Below are 14,431 nucleotides of genomic sequence, written 5' to 3'. Positions count from 1 at the left end.
TTTGGTCAGCCGTAATCTTTATTTCTTCACACCTTGTTTAAATGCGGCCTGACACAGTTTTCATCATAGCATATTTCATATAGCAATCTCTTAGACAGTTGTTTAAAAAATTGTGAGATAATAGCTATATTTTAGCTGGTCTTAAAGTAATTTTTCTGGTATAAGTTATTATTGGCCATTAAAGAATGCAGTCTGACAGCATAGCTAAAAGACATGATTTCTGAACATATCACAGGATATACTGTTTAATAGGTTTTTAATATAAAAATAATTGTGAACTTAAAGGAATAGTTCACCCCAAAATGACAATTTACTCACTACTGAACACAGAAATTTTGAAGGAAGCTGAAAACCTGCAGCCATTGACTTCAATAGTAGGAGAAACAAATATGGAAGTCAATGTAGGTTTCCAGCTTTCTTCAATAGTTTAGGATAGAAATCATACTCATTAAGCTTGAAACCAGTAAATGGTGTGCAAATTATGACACATTGCATATGTTTTGCAGCATTAGTAATATTTCTTTAAGCCTCACTCGAATGTTTGCGCATTTTTGCGCATCTATAATCCGCTTGAAGACAGAAACCCCGCTCCCTCTCTCTCTCACACACAAACACACACACACACACACGTGAGAGGAGCAGTCTTAGCAAAAGAAGAAAGCGGGAAGAAGCAGCTCACATAACACGGACACTACAACAGGTGTGTATTCTGAATTACAGATAATTCTGTGAAACAGCTCTACTTACAAAAAAGACAAGTCTGTGTTTGCAGTGGATGTACAACTTTGTTCCAGAGCCATTCACACAGGTCCTCCTGCGCTCTCATGTCTGTCATAACTCTCCTCTTCTGTCATTGGGTTGTTCAGTGGTGGAAAGAGTATTGAAAAGCATAGGCTACTTAATTAAAAGTACCATTACCTGCCTAAAAATGTAGTGTGAGTAGAGTAAAAGTATCTGTTGTAAAATTACTCAAAGTAGGAGTAAAAAGTAGCTCTTTTAAAAGTATTCATGAGTGAGTAGTGAGTATTACGCTGTTAGTTGACGCATTAACATGTAATTTGTGGATGTGTGTGTAAACGTAACATTCTGTAGTGCATTTATTTATTGCCCAGCAGCCACACAACATCATAAGACATTAATATTAGTTTAGATTTTGGTTGTGATGTCAGGTGACCACAATTCAATGTCTAGCCAGCGTCTAAGGACAACACTATTTTGATGTCCAATAATGACATCAAATGACGTTGATATTTGGATGATTTTAGGTTGTTAGAAAGTGACCAAAATCCAATGTCGAACCAACCTCTTGAACCAACATCCTATTGATGACAAATAACTGACATTTATTCATCAGGTATGGCAACTAAAATTCAACATCTGATAGACGTCATAGTTGAAACGTCTACACAATGTCAAGCTGTAACATCATTAGACGTTGATATTTGGTTGGTTTTAGGTTGTTAGAAAGTGACCAAAATCCAATGTCGAGCCAACATCTTGAACCAACATCCTATTGATGTCAAATACTGACATTTATTCATCAGTTATGGCAACCAAAATTCACGTCTGATAGACGTCATAGTGGTAACGTTGACACAACGTCAAGCTATAACATCATTAGACGTTGATATTTGGTTGATTTGAGGTTGTTAGAAAGTGACCAAAATCCAATGTCAAGCCAACATCTTGAACCAACATCCTATTGATGACAAATACTGACATTTATTCATCAGTTATAGCAACCAAAATTCAACGTCTGATAGATGTCATTGCGGTAACTCGGTCCTAGAGGGCCGGTGTCCTGCAAAGTTTAGTTCCAATCTCAATTAGACGCACCTGGGCTAGCTACTCAATCATATACCAGGCTTTCTAAAAACATCCGTGCAGGTGTGTTGAGGCAAGTTGGAGCTAAAATCTGCAGGACATCGGCTCTCCAGGACTGTGTTTGGGCATTCCTGATCTAAAAGGTCTCAGGGTCAATGCATGTAAAGATTTTGAACATCTTCTTGGACACTTTTAATGCTTCCAAACTGTTTGCTGCAATGTAAAGTGCAGATGTCTTGAGGTAGTTCACTATGATGCAATTTACCTTTTATGTGTGAATTGATTGGACAGGACTTACAGAACAGATTTTTCTAATTCCCATAGACAAGAGGAAATAAAGTAGTGAATGCAGGTCGAAGGAAAGTAGTGGAGTAAAAGTATAAAGTATGCTGCACTAAAAATGTACTCAAGGGAAAGTAAAAGTACACATTTTTAAAAATACTTATTAAATTACAATTTCTGGGAAAAACTACTCAATTACAGTAATTTGAGTTATTGTAATTAGTTACTTTACACCACCGATATCGTTACTTCTTTCGATATTCAGTGTGATTGAGAATTGGAGAAGGATTGCTTGATGAGGCATTTAAAAGACTTCAGTACATCCGCTTTTCAGCTGATCAAGGCACATGACACAAAATGCACACTTCGAGAATAAGTTTGAAATTGCGGTTTGTTTGAAATTGTTTACGACAAACAGTGTTGTTAAAATGCAGAGTAATAAAGTAATTAACACGTTAAGTAATTATATAAATATTTAACGATAAAACCACTAAAACAGTGTTGTTTAGATTTATTTTGCTGACTTAAATTATTTCATTCCCAGAGATGGGTTGCGGCTGGAAGGACATTCGCTGCGTAAAAACTTGCTGAATAAGTTGGCGGTTCATTCCGCTGTGGCGACCCCGGATTAATAAAGGGACTAAGCCATCAAGAAAATGAATGAACTTAAATTATTTCAAAGGTTTCAAAGAATGTTTAATCTCTAAGAATGTTTGATGCTTAATCTCTACTGTATAAATAATTGCTTGTTTCTCTAGATTTGAAGATTTTTAGGATTAGAAAAAGTAGTATATACAATACATGTCAGTATTAGGAAAAAAACTAAACAAAAAAAGAAAAAATTAAGCATATAAATGATTATATGGGGTGATGCAGTGGCGCAGCAGGTCGCTGGTTCGTGCCTCGGCTGGGTCAGTTGGCGATTCTGTGTGGAGTTTGCATGTTCTCCCCGTGTTCGCGTGGGTTGCCTCTGGGTGCTCCGTGTTCCCCCACAAGTCCAAACACATAGCTAGTTAAGCTATATAACTAGGCAGGTTAGGGTAATTAGGCAAGTTATTGTATAACGGTGGTTTGGTCTGTAGATTATCGAGTAAAAATATAGCTTAAAGGGGCTGATAATTTAGTCCCTAAAATGGTGTTTAAAATTTTTAAAGCTTTTATTCTAGCCGAAATAAAACAAATAAGATTATTTCCAGAAGAAAAAAAATTATCAGACATACTGTAAAAATTTCCTTGCTCTGTTAAACATAATTTGGGAAATATTTAAAAAAGAAGAAAAAAAATCAAAAGGGGCTAATAATTCTGACTTTAACTGTATATATATATATATATATATATATATATATATATATATATATATATATATATATATATATATATATATATATATACAACAGTTCTGTCTGGTTCTCGAATCTGATTGGCTGATAGCCGTGATATATTTAAGTAATATCAGCACTCGTACAGCCTCTTACCCTTTGTGTATTACCCCGCCCACATAAAGCCAGCAAAAAGCAGACACTACAGATCTAAAGTTTAAAAGATGCACGCTCAACTGTTTAACTGTCAGCTTTGAATCCAAAGCGGAAGAAAGTAGTTCCTCTTAAAACTGTTGTATAAACGGAATATTACACTCGTAGCAGTTCAATATGGCTGTATATTGGCACTGGTGGGAGCACTAAGCAAACGCACCCCTCCCACCAGTGCCGATATACAGCCATATCGCACTGCTACTAGTGTAATACTGCTCATATAAATATATATATATACATACATACATAATATTTAGATATAAAATATAAAAAAGTTTGGTATAGATTTGTTTTAATAATATAATATTATATCTGAGCAATATCACACTCGTAGCAATGCAATATGGCTGAATATAGGCACTCGTGGGAGACGTGTGTTGGCTCGAAGCCACAGGCCGAGTGTCCTAGTGCCCCAGCAGTGCCAATATACAGCCATTTCACACTGTGTGCACTTCTGGAGTGTGATATTGCATTTATACAACAGTTTGATGGCATAATCGTGTATATAAAACGAAAATCAAACACAGAGAGTCTGAAAAACCTTTTTGTACGAGGAACTACTTTCTTCCGCCATTCATTCACATCTGCAGCTGACATCAGAACAGCAGAAACCATTGCTACTTCTCCAAACCAGAGCTAATATTTGAATGATTGTAGTGAGTTTATTGATCTGCTGTCACTCTTTGTGGACAGAGTAATACACAAGGGTGAAGAGGCTGTACGAGTGCTGATATTGCAGAATGTCGTATGACTATTAGCCAATCAGGCTCGAGAACCAGACATAACTATTGTATATATTATATGAGAAAAGCAAACTTTCATTTTGGATTCGATTAATCTTTCGCAGCAAGAAGGTCGCTGGTTTGAGCCATGGCTGGGTCAGTTGGGATTTCTGTGTGGTGTTTGCATGTTCTCCCCATGTTCGCATGGGTTTTTAGTGTTCAGCAGCCACAAACTCACAGTCTTTCTCCAAACAGAAGGAATGGAGCAGCCGCTGTCCCCTCGAGAGTCCGGCCGGTTTGTGTCTGAGCGCAGTCGGGATGTGTTTGTGGATGAAGACGGTGTTAAACGTGTGGCACAGATGATCTATGAGCTCCGGGACAGTGACGAGTTCACCGCCAGCGGCTGGAAGAAGATGAATCCTCTCGCACCGTCACCGGACTCGGACGACGCCATCAACTGGGTGTTTGTGACAGACACCATGAACTTCTCCTTTTGGCCTGAGAAAGAGGACGAGCAGTGCGAGGTGGTGTGCAGGGGAGACACCTATCGAGGGTACATGTCTCTCTGTGCCGCCATCACCAGAGCCATGGACGAAGGTGACGACGATTACTTTATTCACTATAGGCAGCTATGTAGTTTTTATTGTTTATTATTATATATTATATTATATTATATTATATTATGTTATATTATATTATATTATATTATTATGTTATGTTATATTATATTAAATTATATTATATTATGTTATGTTATGTTATGTTATGTTATGTTATGTTATGTTATGTTATGTTATATTATATCATATCATATTATATTATATTATATTATATTATATTATATTATTATGTTATGTTATATTATATTATATTATATTATATTATATTATTATGTTATATTATATTATATTATATTATATTATATTATATTATATTATATTATATTATTATGTTATGTTATATTATATTATATTATATTATATTATTATGTTATGTTATATTATATTATATTATATTATATTATATTATATTATATTATATTATATTATATTATATTATATTATATTATATTATATTATATTATATTATATTTATTATATTATATAATGTTATATTATGTTATCTTATGTTATATTATATTATATTATGCTATATTATATTATATTATATTATATTATATTATATTATATTATATTTTATTATATTATGTTATGTTATGTTATGTTATATTGTATTATATTATATTATATTATGTTATATTATATTATATTATATTATATTATGCTATGCTATGCTATGCTATGTTATGTTATGTTATGTTATGTTATGTTATATTATATTACATTATATTATATTATATTATATTATATTATATTATGTTATCTTATGTTATATTCTATTATGTAGTATTATATTATATTATATTATGCTATGTTATATTATATTATATTATATTATATTATATTATATTATATTATAATTTATTATATTATATAATGTTATATTATGTTATCTTATGTTATATTCTATTATGTAGTATTATATTATATTATATTATGTTATATTATGTTATCTTATGTTATATTCTATTATGTAGTATTATATTATATTATATTATATTATATTATATTATATTATATATACAGTTTAAGTCAAAATTATTCGCCCTTTTGTGAATTTTAAAAAAAAAATATTTCCCAAATGATGTTTAACGGAGCAAGGATTTTTTTCCCTAGTATTTCCTATAATATTTTTTTTTCTGGATAAAGTCTTATTTGTTTTATTTCGGCTAGAATAAAAGCAGTTTTACATTTTTTTTTACATTGCAAAGTTCAAGCTTGATCAACTCTGACCTGCGAAATGGCATCACCTGATTGCGTGAGACCAATCGAAGATCAAAACATGGCCTCTCTGTTGTTGGACTTTCCCCTAGTCCCCCAGGTTCAAAGATCGGCCAGAGGCCTAAAATAAGTTCATATTAATTTAATGAATCAAATGGATAAAGCATACAGAGCGCTCTGGCCTGCAGAATAAACCCTTTACAGCAGGCATGTCCAAACTCGGTCCTGAAGGGCTGCTGTCCTGCAAAGTTTAGTTCTAACCTCAATCAGGCACACCTGGGCTAGCTAATCAAGCTCTTACTAGGGTTTCTAGAAACATCCTTGCAGGTGTGTTAAGGCAAGTTGGAGCTAAAATCTGCAGGACATCGGCCCTCCAGGACTGACTTTGGACATCCCTGCTTTACAGTATGAGGTTTACATGTGGGCATTCCACACTACTCTCTAACCCTGGCAACCAAGTATATATCGCCGATTTGCCTTCGGCCCCACCCGTGGGCGCTAGTAAGAAATATCCACCATTCAGATCAGTTCAATAATCAGTTAAATCATCAGTTGTTAGGCAGAACAGCACATCTGCAGAGAAAAATGTACGCATACACATAACAGAGCCTACAGGAGAGTGAGCCTGAGCCCCTCCAGCCTGTGATTGTTCTTGTAAATGAGCACACTCTAGAACAGGGGTTTTCAAAGTGTGAGGCGCGCCTCCCCTGGGGGGCGCCAGAGCATGTCAGGGGAGGCGCGGGAAAAAATATAATATAATAAAAATATAATTATTAAGTTTAATTATTATATGTATTTTTTATTATATTTAAACGTTTTAATTAAACAAAGCAAAAAAAAACTAATACGTCAAATATAAGAAAACCTTTTTTACCCAGAAGGCATAGCTGTGAATTTGCTTCTGTTTGGCAAGCCCGCCAATACAGGTATATGCCTTCTAATACAATGGGTCGGTTTCTGAGACCCCCCGATTCAAAGCTGTAATGAAGTTCACGGCCCTTTGGCCGCCGGGAAGAAGGAGGCGGAGAACCGAAGCAGTTTTAAAGTGATTTATTAATGACAGTGACGGCAGCTCCTCACGGAGGCTGTCGTCTAAACCAAAACAAACGGACGGCAGTCTCCAAAAGCAAAAGTAAAATATGTCCGGGCCCGGTCCTCTCTCGGCTTCCTCTGCCCTCGTTCCTCCTTTTATGATCCAGAGCTCCTTCCATGGGATCCGAGGCAGGTTTGCCACTTACGCGGTGGCCTCACTCCCTTCCCACGGCTCTCGGCCACGCCCCCTCGCCACAAAAGCCTTCGAGTTCAGGGTTTAAACCCAAAAGACGACGATATGATGATCAGTATTTTAGTTTAGGATTTACGTTATATATATATATATGTGTGTGTGTGTGTGTGTGTGTGTGTGTGTGTGTGTGTGTGTGTGTGTGTGTGTGTGTGTGTGCGTGTACGTGTGCGTGTGCGTGTGCATGCGTGTTTGGGAGGAGGGGGGCGCCAATGAATAAATTGTGTCAAAAGGGAGGCCCACTGTCTTAGACTTTGAAAAACCCTGCTCTAGAACACAGGTGTCAAACTATGTTCCAAAAGGGCCGCAGCTCTGCACAGTTTAGTTCCAACCCTAATTAAACACACCTGATCAAACTAATTGAGTCCTTCAGGCTTGTTTTAAACCTACAGGTAAGTGTGTTGGAGCAGGGTTGGACCTAAACTGTGCAGGGCTCCGGCCCTCCAGGAATTGAGTTTGACACCCCTGCTCTAGAAGAAAAGATGTAACATTCCGTCGATAACAAGTATGAGGAGTTAACTTCTCAGTTATCAGTCACACAAAGGCTGTTATGGAGCAAAATTATATGAGGTTAAGCACAAGGTTATTTGAGGATAAACACATCAGAATATGTTCATGCAATTATTTAAAAACAGAACTAAACTATTAATGCAATGATTAGTCTATTAATGCAAAGGATGAAGTTAAAATCATCAAACACTCCTTCACTGTACAGACACTAACATATGCACCAATTGCTTGCTTTTTTTAAATGTCTAATCAGGTCTAATTGTTTAATCCCGCCCCTTTTGCCGCGCCGTACAACAGAATTTTGCATGCTCAAACTCTACTGTTGCAAAACTCTTGACATTACACCAGCTAACAATGATCACCGCAGTTAATCAATGAATAGGTCTATTAGACAAATACGCAAGTTGAAACAAACAGAAAATGACTACATAAAAAAAATGCTAAGATGTGCGCCGCTGATGTTGTTTCTTTTTTTCAGGAGTGCCCATTACAAACCCCAGCTTCTTCAGTGAGATCAGTGAGTCCGAGCTGGCGAAGGTGCTGCGTTCGGACAGCCCTACACCCATGCCCATGCTGAGAGAGCGGCACCAGGCCCTGACAGAGGCTGGACGGGTGCTCGTCCAGCACGGAGGATCCTTCCGCACATTCATGAGCCGCTGTGAGAACGATGCCCAGAAGATGGTCCAGCACATTGTGGAGAACATCCCGTCATATAGAGATGAAGCCACATATGAGGTTAAAGATGTTTGATTGATTTCCCATTACTGGTTTGCGGCTGTAAGGGCATCTGCTGTGAGAAACATATGGCAGAGTAGTTCATTCTGCAATTGGTTCATTCCGCAGTGGCGACGCCTGATAAATCAGGGACTAAGCTTAAGGAAAACGAATCAATGAAAGTTTAATTGGACTTTTTATTTTTATTTTGTGGTAACACTTTACAATACGGGACACATAGTTAGGTAAAGGTTAAAGTACATCCAGGAGGGGGTTATCGCAGAATAAAGCACTTAGAATAAAGACTGAAGTGCATTATTCTATGATAACAACAGTCCTGGATGTCACAAAAAATAAAAATTAGACACAAAACAGTGTTCTGAGGGTGAGGCAGTGGCGCAGTAGGTAGTGCTGTCGCCTCACAGCAAGAAGGTCGCTGGTTCAAACCTCGGCTCAGTTGGCGTTTCTGTGTGGAGTTAGCATGTTCTTCCTGCGTTCGCGTGGGTTTTCTCCGGGTTTCCTCCACAGTCCAAAGACATGTGGTACAGGTGAATTGGGTAGGCTAAATTGTCCATAGTGTGTGAATTTGTGTGTGTGGATGTTTCCTAGAGATGGGTTGCAGCTGGAAGGGCATACGCTGCGTAAAAACTTGCTGGATAACTTGGCGGTTCATTCCGCTGTGGCGACCCCGGAATAGCAAAGGGAAATAGCCGACAAGAAAATGAATGAATGAATGAACAGTGGTCTGAGCCAAAATAGTTTAGCAATTTTTTAATTAAGGGCAAAGCCGACAGAAATGAAAACGGAGTCTACACTAACCTGTGCGTTGTTCATTCACAAGATTCACACCCTTTAGAAAGGGTGGCAAAAAAGTGTTATGGTACGGTTTGGTTCGGTACGCCTTTTGACAGTGGAAACGGCCCTAAAAGCGTACCAAACCGAACTGTACCGTACCACTCAGTGGAAATGGGGCATAAGATGATTCAGAGTTCCCGGATGAACCTGTGTTATTAAGCGGTTGTTATCTCGGAATAACATACCTTGTAATGTTGGGACTAAACATGTCAAACATGAATAAATTCTGTAATAAATGTGTTGTTCAATGTTTTTTTCAGGCTAGTAAATACAACACCTAACATTAATCATGTGTCCCGTTTTACAAAGTGTAACAACTAGGGATGTAACGGTATTGTAAATACCGTCATACCGCAATATTAAATTTTTTAGATATTACCGAAGTCGCATGACTCGGTAAAACTATAGGTCTTCTGAGAAAATTTGCTCAGGCGAATGAAGCGAACGGGACGTAGCTGAAACTACATTTCCCATCAGCCCAGGCGTGGCCATAATCCTTTGCGGTCTGTTGTCGCTACAGATCCAGTAATGCGGAAATGGAGTGTGCTGCTAGTAGCGGAGATGAAAAAAAGATGGAAATGATCGAACCTAAAGCGGGTGTTGTCGCCGCGCGCGTGCTGAATAGCGGTGCTGTCGCGCGCGTTCTAATCAGCTGTGTTGTGGCGCGCGTATTGTAAAGCGCCGAGGGGGGGTTGAGCGCGCATACTCAAGAGAGGTGTTGTCGCGCGCCTACTGAAGGGCTGGACTGGACGGAGGGTGTGTCGCGTCGCGGGGGCACTTTTGATCGTTTTGGAAGGGCACTTTCTATCCAAGACTAAAAAGGGCATGTGCACTGCACAGGTTGAGCCCTATGTGTGCACGTGCCTGCAAGTTGGGGAATACGACTAATAATCAGTCATGGGGACTGCAGAAACACAGCACACTGTTCAGATTAATGCAGACATGAGATCTCTATCTCACTCATGGTTTGTCTTCTCAAGTGGGGGAAAAACAATGCACAACCTTACCCCATTGCTGTCAACAAGGGCCAAGTCATATCTCTCTTGTCCCAGAAACCTCAGTCCCAAATGAGAGGGCTTTTTTCTGTTGCAGGGGACATTGTAAATACCCAGAGATACCAGCTTTTACCAGATTATAATTATATGATAATTTTCCTTTAAACCCATCTCTATCTAAGTGAGTGAGTGATTAAATGTTGAATGAGATGAGTTTTCAACAATACTAAATTGAAACTTTATTTTTTTACATGGTTTAATAATTTTTTGTTATTAAAATTGAAGTTAGTGTTTCAAAGCTTACAGATAGATGGCTAATTTGTATGTCATTGACACTTTTGGCACTTTTTTGGAGTATTTTCAAAAGTTTTTTTTTTCCTGTAAATGATTCAATAAATACCGTACCGTGACATTCATACCGAGGTATTACCGTACCGTGAAATTCTGATACCGTTACATCCCTAGTAACAACGTTTTCTTGTGTTTAATTAAATTGCATTTGATTAAAATTGCATACTCCATAATAAATTATTATTATAAAACCCAACCCTCAAAGGAAACAATCTGCATTTTGACATTTTTAATACAAGTGCCAATGAGTTTGTGGTTAAAGTCATCACCAGGACCAGGACACATTAATAGTGGTTTACAAGGACTCTTCATAGATCTGATGTATTTGTAACCCACTGGTCCTACTGTACCCAACCCGGTCTGAGCTGGGAACCGGTGATTTTTTTTGGATGGAAGTCGGTTGCTCTAAAAAGGAGGCTAAAGACCATGGCCTCTAGTGTATGTTGCTAGAGCACCTTTAGAGGTCAGAGGAGTGAGATTTTACGTGCATAGCACTTTGCTAGCTGACACCCGTTGCACTCACTCACCTAAACCTCAGTCCCATCCCGAACCCCCATGTGTAACTCACCGGTCCTACTGCACCTAATCCACTCTGAGCTGGGATCGAACCAACGATTCTTTGTATGGGAGTCGGTTGCTCTAACAAGAAGGCTAAAGACCATGTTTGTTGCTAGAGCACCTTTTTGAGGTCAGAGGGGTGAGTTTTACCTGCATAGCACTTTGCTAGCTGGCCTCTGTTACATATTTTATACAGTAAAAACAGCTTGTTATATAGATTACCCCACTCCTATTTATACCACATAAAAGGTTTAAAGTCGGTTAGTTCTAAATATAAAAATAACCGACTTTAAACCTTTTTTTGGGTGAAAATACTAGTGGTCTAAGACTTTTACACAGTACTATATATATATCAATGTTTTGTTAATAGGTATATATATATATATTTGTTTGCTGTTGTAGGGTAAGAGAATCTCGTTTTACAAGAGGGCTCAGATTCTTGTGGCAGACTTCTGGGGCATCATGGAGGCACGTGGAGAAGGCAACATCCCAAACCTCGACTACCTGACCATGTTCGCCGACTACAGGGTCCCACAGGGCCTGGTGTATCTGGGGGCTTTACGCTACTCCGATGCCCTTATGGAGACACTGAAAAACGGTTTGTAGCTTGTTTGCTTAGCTAGTCTGGACCTATTTTAAAGATTCTGAACTGTTTTAAAATCTATTTGAAAGAGTGCAACATGCAAGTGATTACGAGTGAAGAAAACGTTTCCATTACAGCAATGCAGACAGCTTTTTTGAGAATAATTCTTTTGAGACTTATATCAGAATTGTAATTCGCTATATGCAGTGGTGCAAAGATTAATGTTGCCATTACTTTTCACAAACTTTTAAAGACATTTAGGGACCGAAGACAGTGATGAAGTGTTTCAGGTGTAATTTTGATCTCATTCTTCCTGCAAACAAGTCTTCAGGTGGGCAACAGTACGGGGTGTTGTTGTTGCAGTTTGCGCTTCAAAATGCATTCTCTATTGGAGACAGGTCGGGACTGCAGGCAGGCCAGTCAAGTATCTGTTTCCTCTTCCTCCGCAGCCAGGACTTTGTAATGTGTGCAGAATGTGGTTTTGCGTTGTCTTGTTGAAATTTGCATGGGTGTCCCTGGAAAAGACGTCTTCTTGAAGGCAGCAAATTATACTCCAAAATCTCCATGTAGTTTTCAGCATTAATAGAACAGAAGTGTATGTTACCTTTGCCAAGGGCACTTGACCATGGCAGACCCTGGCTTTTGGACTGGAAACAGTCTGGATGATCCTTTTCTTCTTTGATTCTCAGCACACGGCGTCCATTTCTCTCAAAAATGACCTGAAATGCTGATTCATCTGACCAAAGTACATGTTTCAACTTTGTGATGGTCCATCCTAGATGCCTCTAAGCTCTGAGAAGTTGATTTCGCTTCTGGACACTGTTAACATAGGGCTTCCTTTTGGCACAATACAGTTTTAAGTGGCATTTGTGGATAAAACTAAGTATTGTGGTACTTCACAAAGGTTGGCCAAAGTAGTCCTGAGCCCATGTAGTGATATCGCTTATAGATGAATGAGGATTCTTGATGCAGTGCCACCTGAGGGATCAGAGATCACAGCTGTTCAGCTTAAGCTTGCGCTCTTGTCCTTTACACACTGAAATTCCTCCAGATTCCTTTTAATGGTGTTTTACACTGTTGAAGGTGAAATATCCAAATGTTTTCCTATCTTTCTTTGAGGAACTGGTGATCCTCGGCCCATCCTAAAGGACTAGACCTTCTTGGATGCTGCTTTTGTATTATATTCACCTGTTCATATTGTCTGCAAAGAAATACAAGTCAAAGTAAAGTTGGAAATCACTATTTTATTTTTTCATTTGCGCTTTTCATACTGCCCCAACTTTTTCTGATTTGGGGTTTTAAATAAATAAATGATTGTTATCCATCGAGGACTTAGAGGACAAAACATACACTTAATACACAAATACACTTAATTGAACGAGCACATAGACATCATTTATATACTATATAACTGCAGGTTAACTATGTTTATATATAATAACTTTAACTGTTAAAAGCTATTTTTAGTTAGTTTAGTTTAGTTACTAGTTAATTATATTTATTTGTAAGTAATAAAGTAATAACCTTAACTTTTTCCAAATTTGATTGTAACACAATACTGTGCACTTTTTGTAAAGCTGCTTTAATACAATAATTATTGTGAAAAGCGGTAGACAAATAAACTTGAACTGAATTCTTCTGTCACAGGTGAATTGTTGAGCTCGGGTGAGAGGCGAGAGGTGGAGATCAGGGGTTGCTCTATCTGGTGTGTGGAGAAGATCCGACAGCATCTGTGGAAGCTGGTGGAGGAGAAAGATGGGAAGAGCTGCCACATCAACTCTGCTCTCATTGACTTTTACCTGTGGCCATATGCCAAAAAACACCACAAAGAAATGGCCCACATCCCAATCCATCACACACGATGCATCTACTATTGACTGCATCTCCTTTTTCTATCATGCTGTTTAGAACTCTAAATAAAATGATGAAAACGAGGCGATTTACTTCTGGAATATATTGTTTTAATATTAAGGGTTAGTTCACGCAACAATTAAAATGTTTTAAATGTTTATGTCAGTTTTATATTTTCTAAACACTAATTTTTGTAGCTGTTTTTTAACACTATAGTATATAGACATCTTTAAAGCTAACATACTGATTCTAACATCTAATAATCTTTACATTAATTTCACGGGACCTTTAACCAGTAAAGGCTTTGTTTTTTTACATACACTGAAAACATTGCATGGTTCCACACATTCAATTTGTGCTGAGAGAACATGAAGGAATTACATCAGCGTATTAGCTTTTACAGAGTTAAGTGGATTGAATTTAAAACAAATTACGTTGTCCACCCAAAAAAGCTCAAGAATTGTGTTTTCAGCTCATTTTACATTAGTAGTTTGAACAAACAGCTAACTTTTGCACATTCTTTGTGTTTTT

At 37.7% G+C, this 14,431-nt stretch overlaps 1 protein-coding gene across 2 annotated transcripts; it reads left to right on the top strand.

Moving 5' to 3' along the window:
* The first annotated feature begins 640 nt into the window (after nt 1–640).
* Nucleotides 641–13,988, top strand: qng1 (Q-nucleotide N-glycosylase 1). Of its 2 annotated transcripts, none has more exons than XM_005167323.4 (5): nt 641–700; nt 4,619–4,957; nt 8,472–8,728; nt 11,869–12,064; nt 13,697–13,983. In XM_005167323.4, exons 2-5 carry the CDS (start codon nt 4,621–4,623, stop codon nt 13,924–13,926), a joined length of 1,020 nt encoding a protein of 339 aa, XP_005167380.1. In that variant the 5' UTR covers nt 641–700; nt 4,619–4,620; the 3' UTR covers nt 13,927–13,983. The 2 variants fall into 2 exon arrangements, with proteins under 2 accessions (XP_005167380.1, NP_001077027.1); NM_001083558.1 differs by having other exon boundaries at nt 661–700; nt 4,616–4,957; nt 13,697–13,988.
* Nucleotides 13,989–14,431: the final 443 nt, after the last annotated feature.

The sequence above is a fragment of the Danio rerio genome, chromosome 8 (assembly GCF_049306965.1).
Source record: "Danio rerio strain Tuebingen ecotype United States chromosome 8, GRCz12tu, whole genome shotgun sequence".
NCBI lineage: Eukaryota > Metazoa > Chordata > Actinopteri > Cypriniformes > Danionidae > Danio > Danio rerio.
The sequence above is the reverse complement of the archived record's forward strand: the minus strand, read 5'-3'. Positions and strand labels throughout refer to the sequence as shown.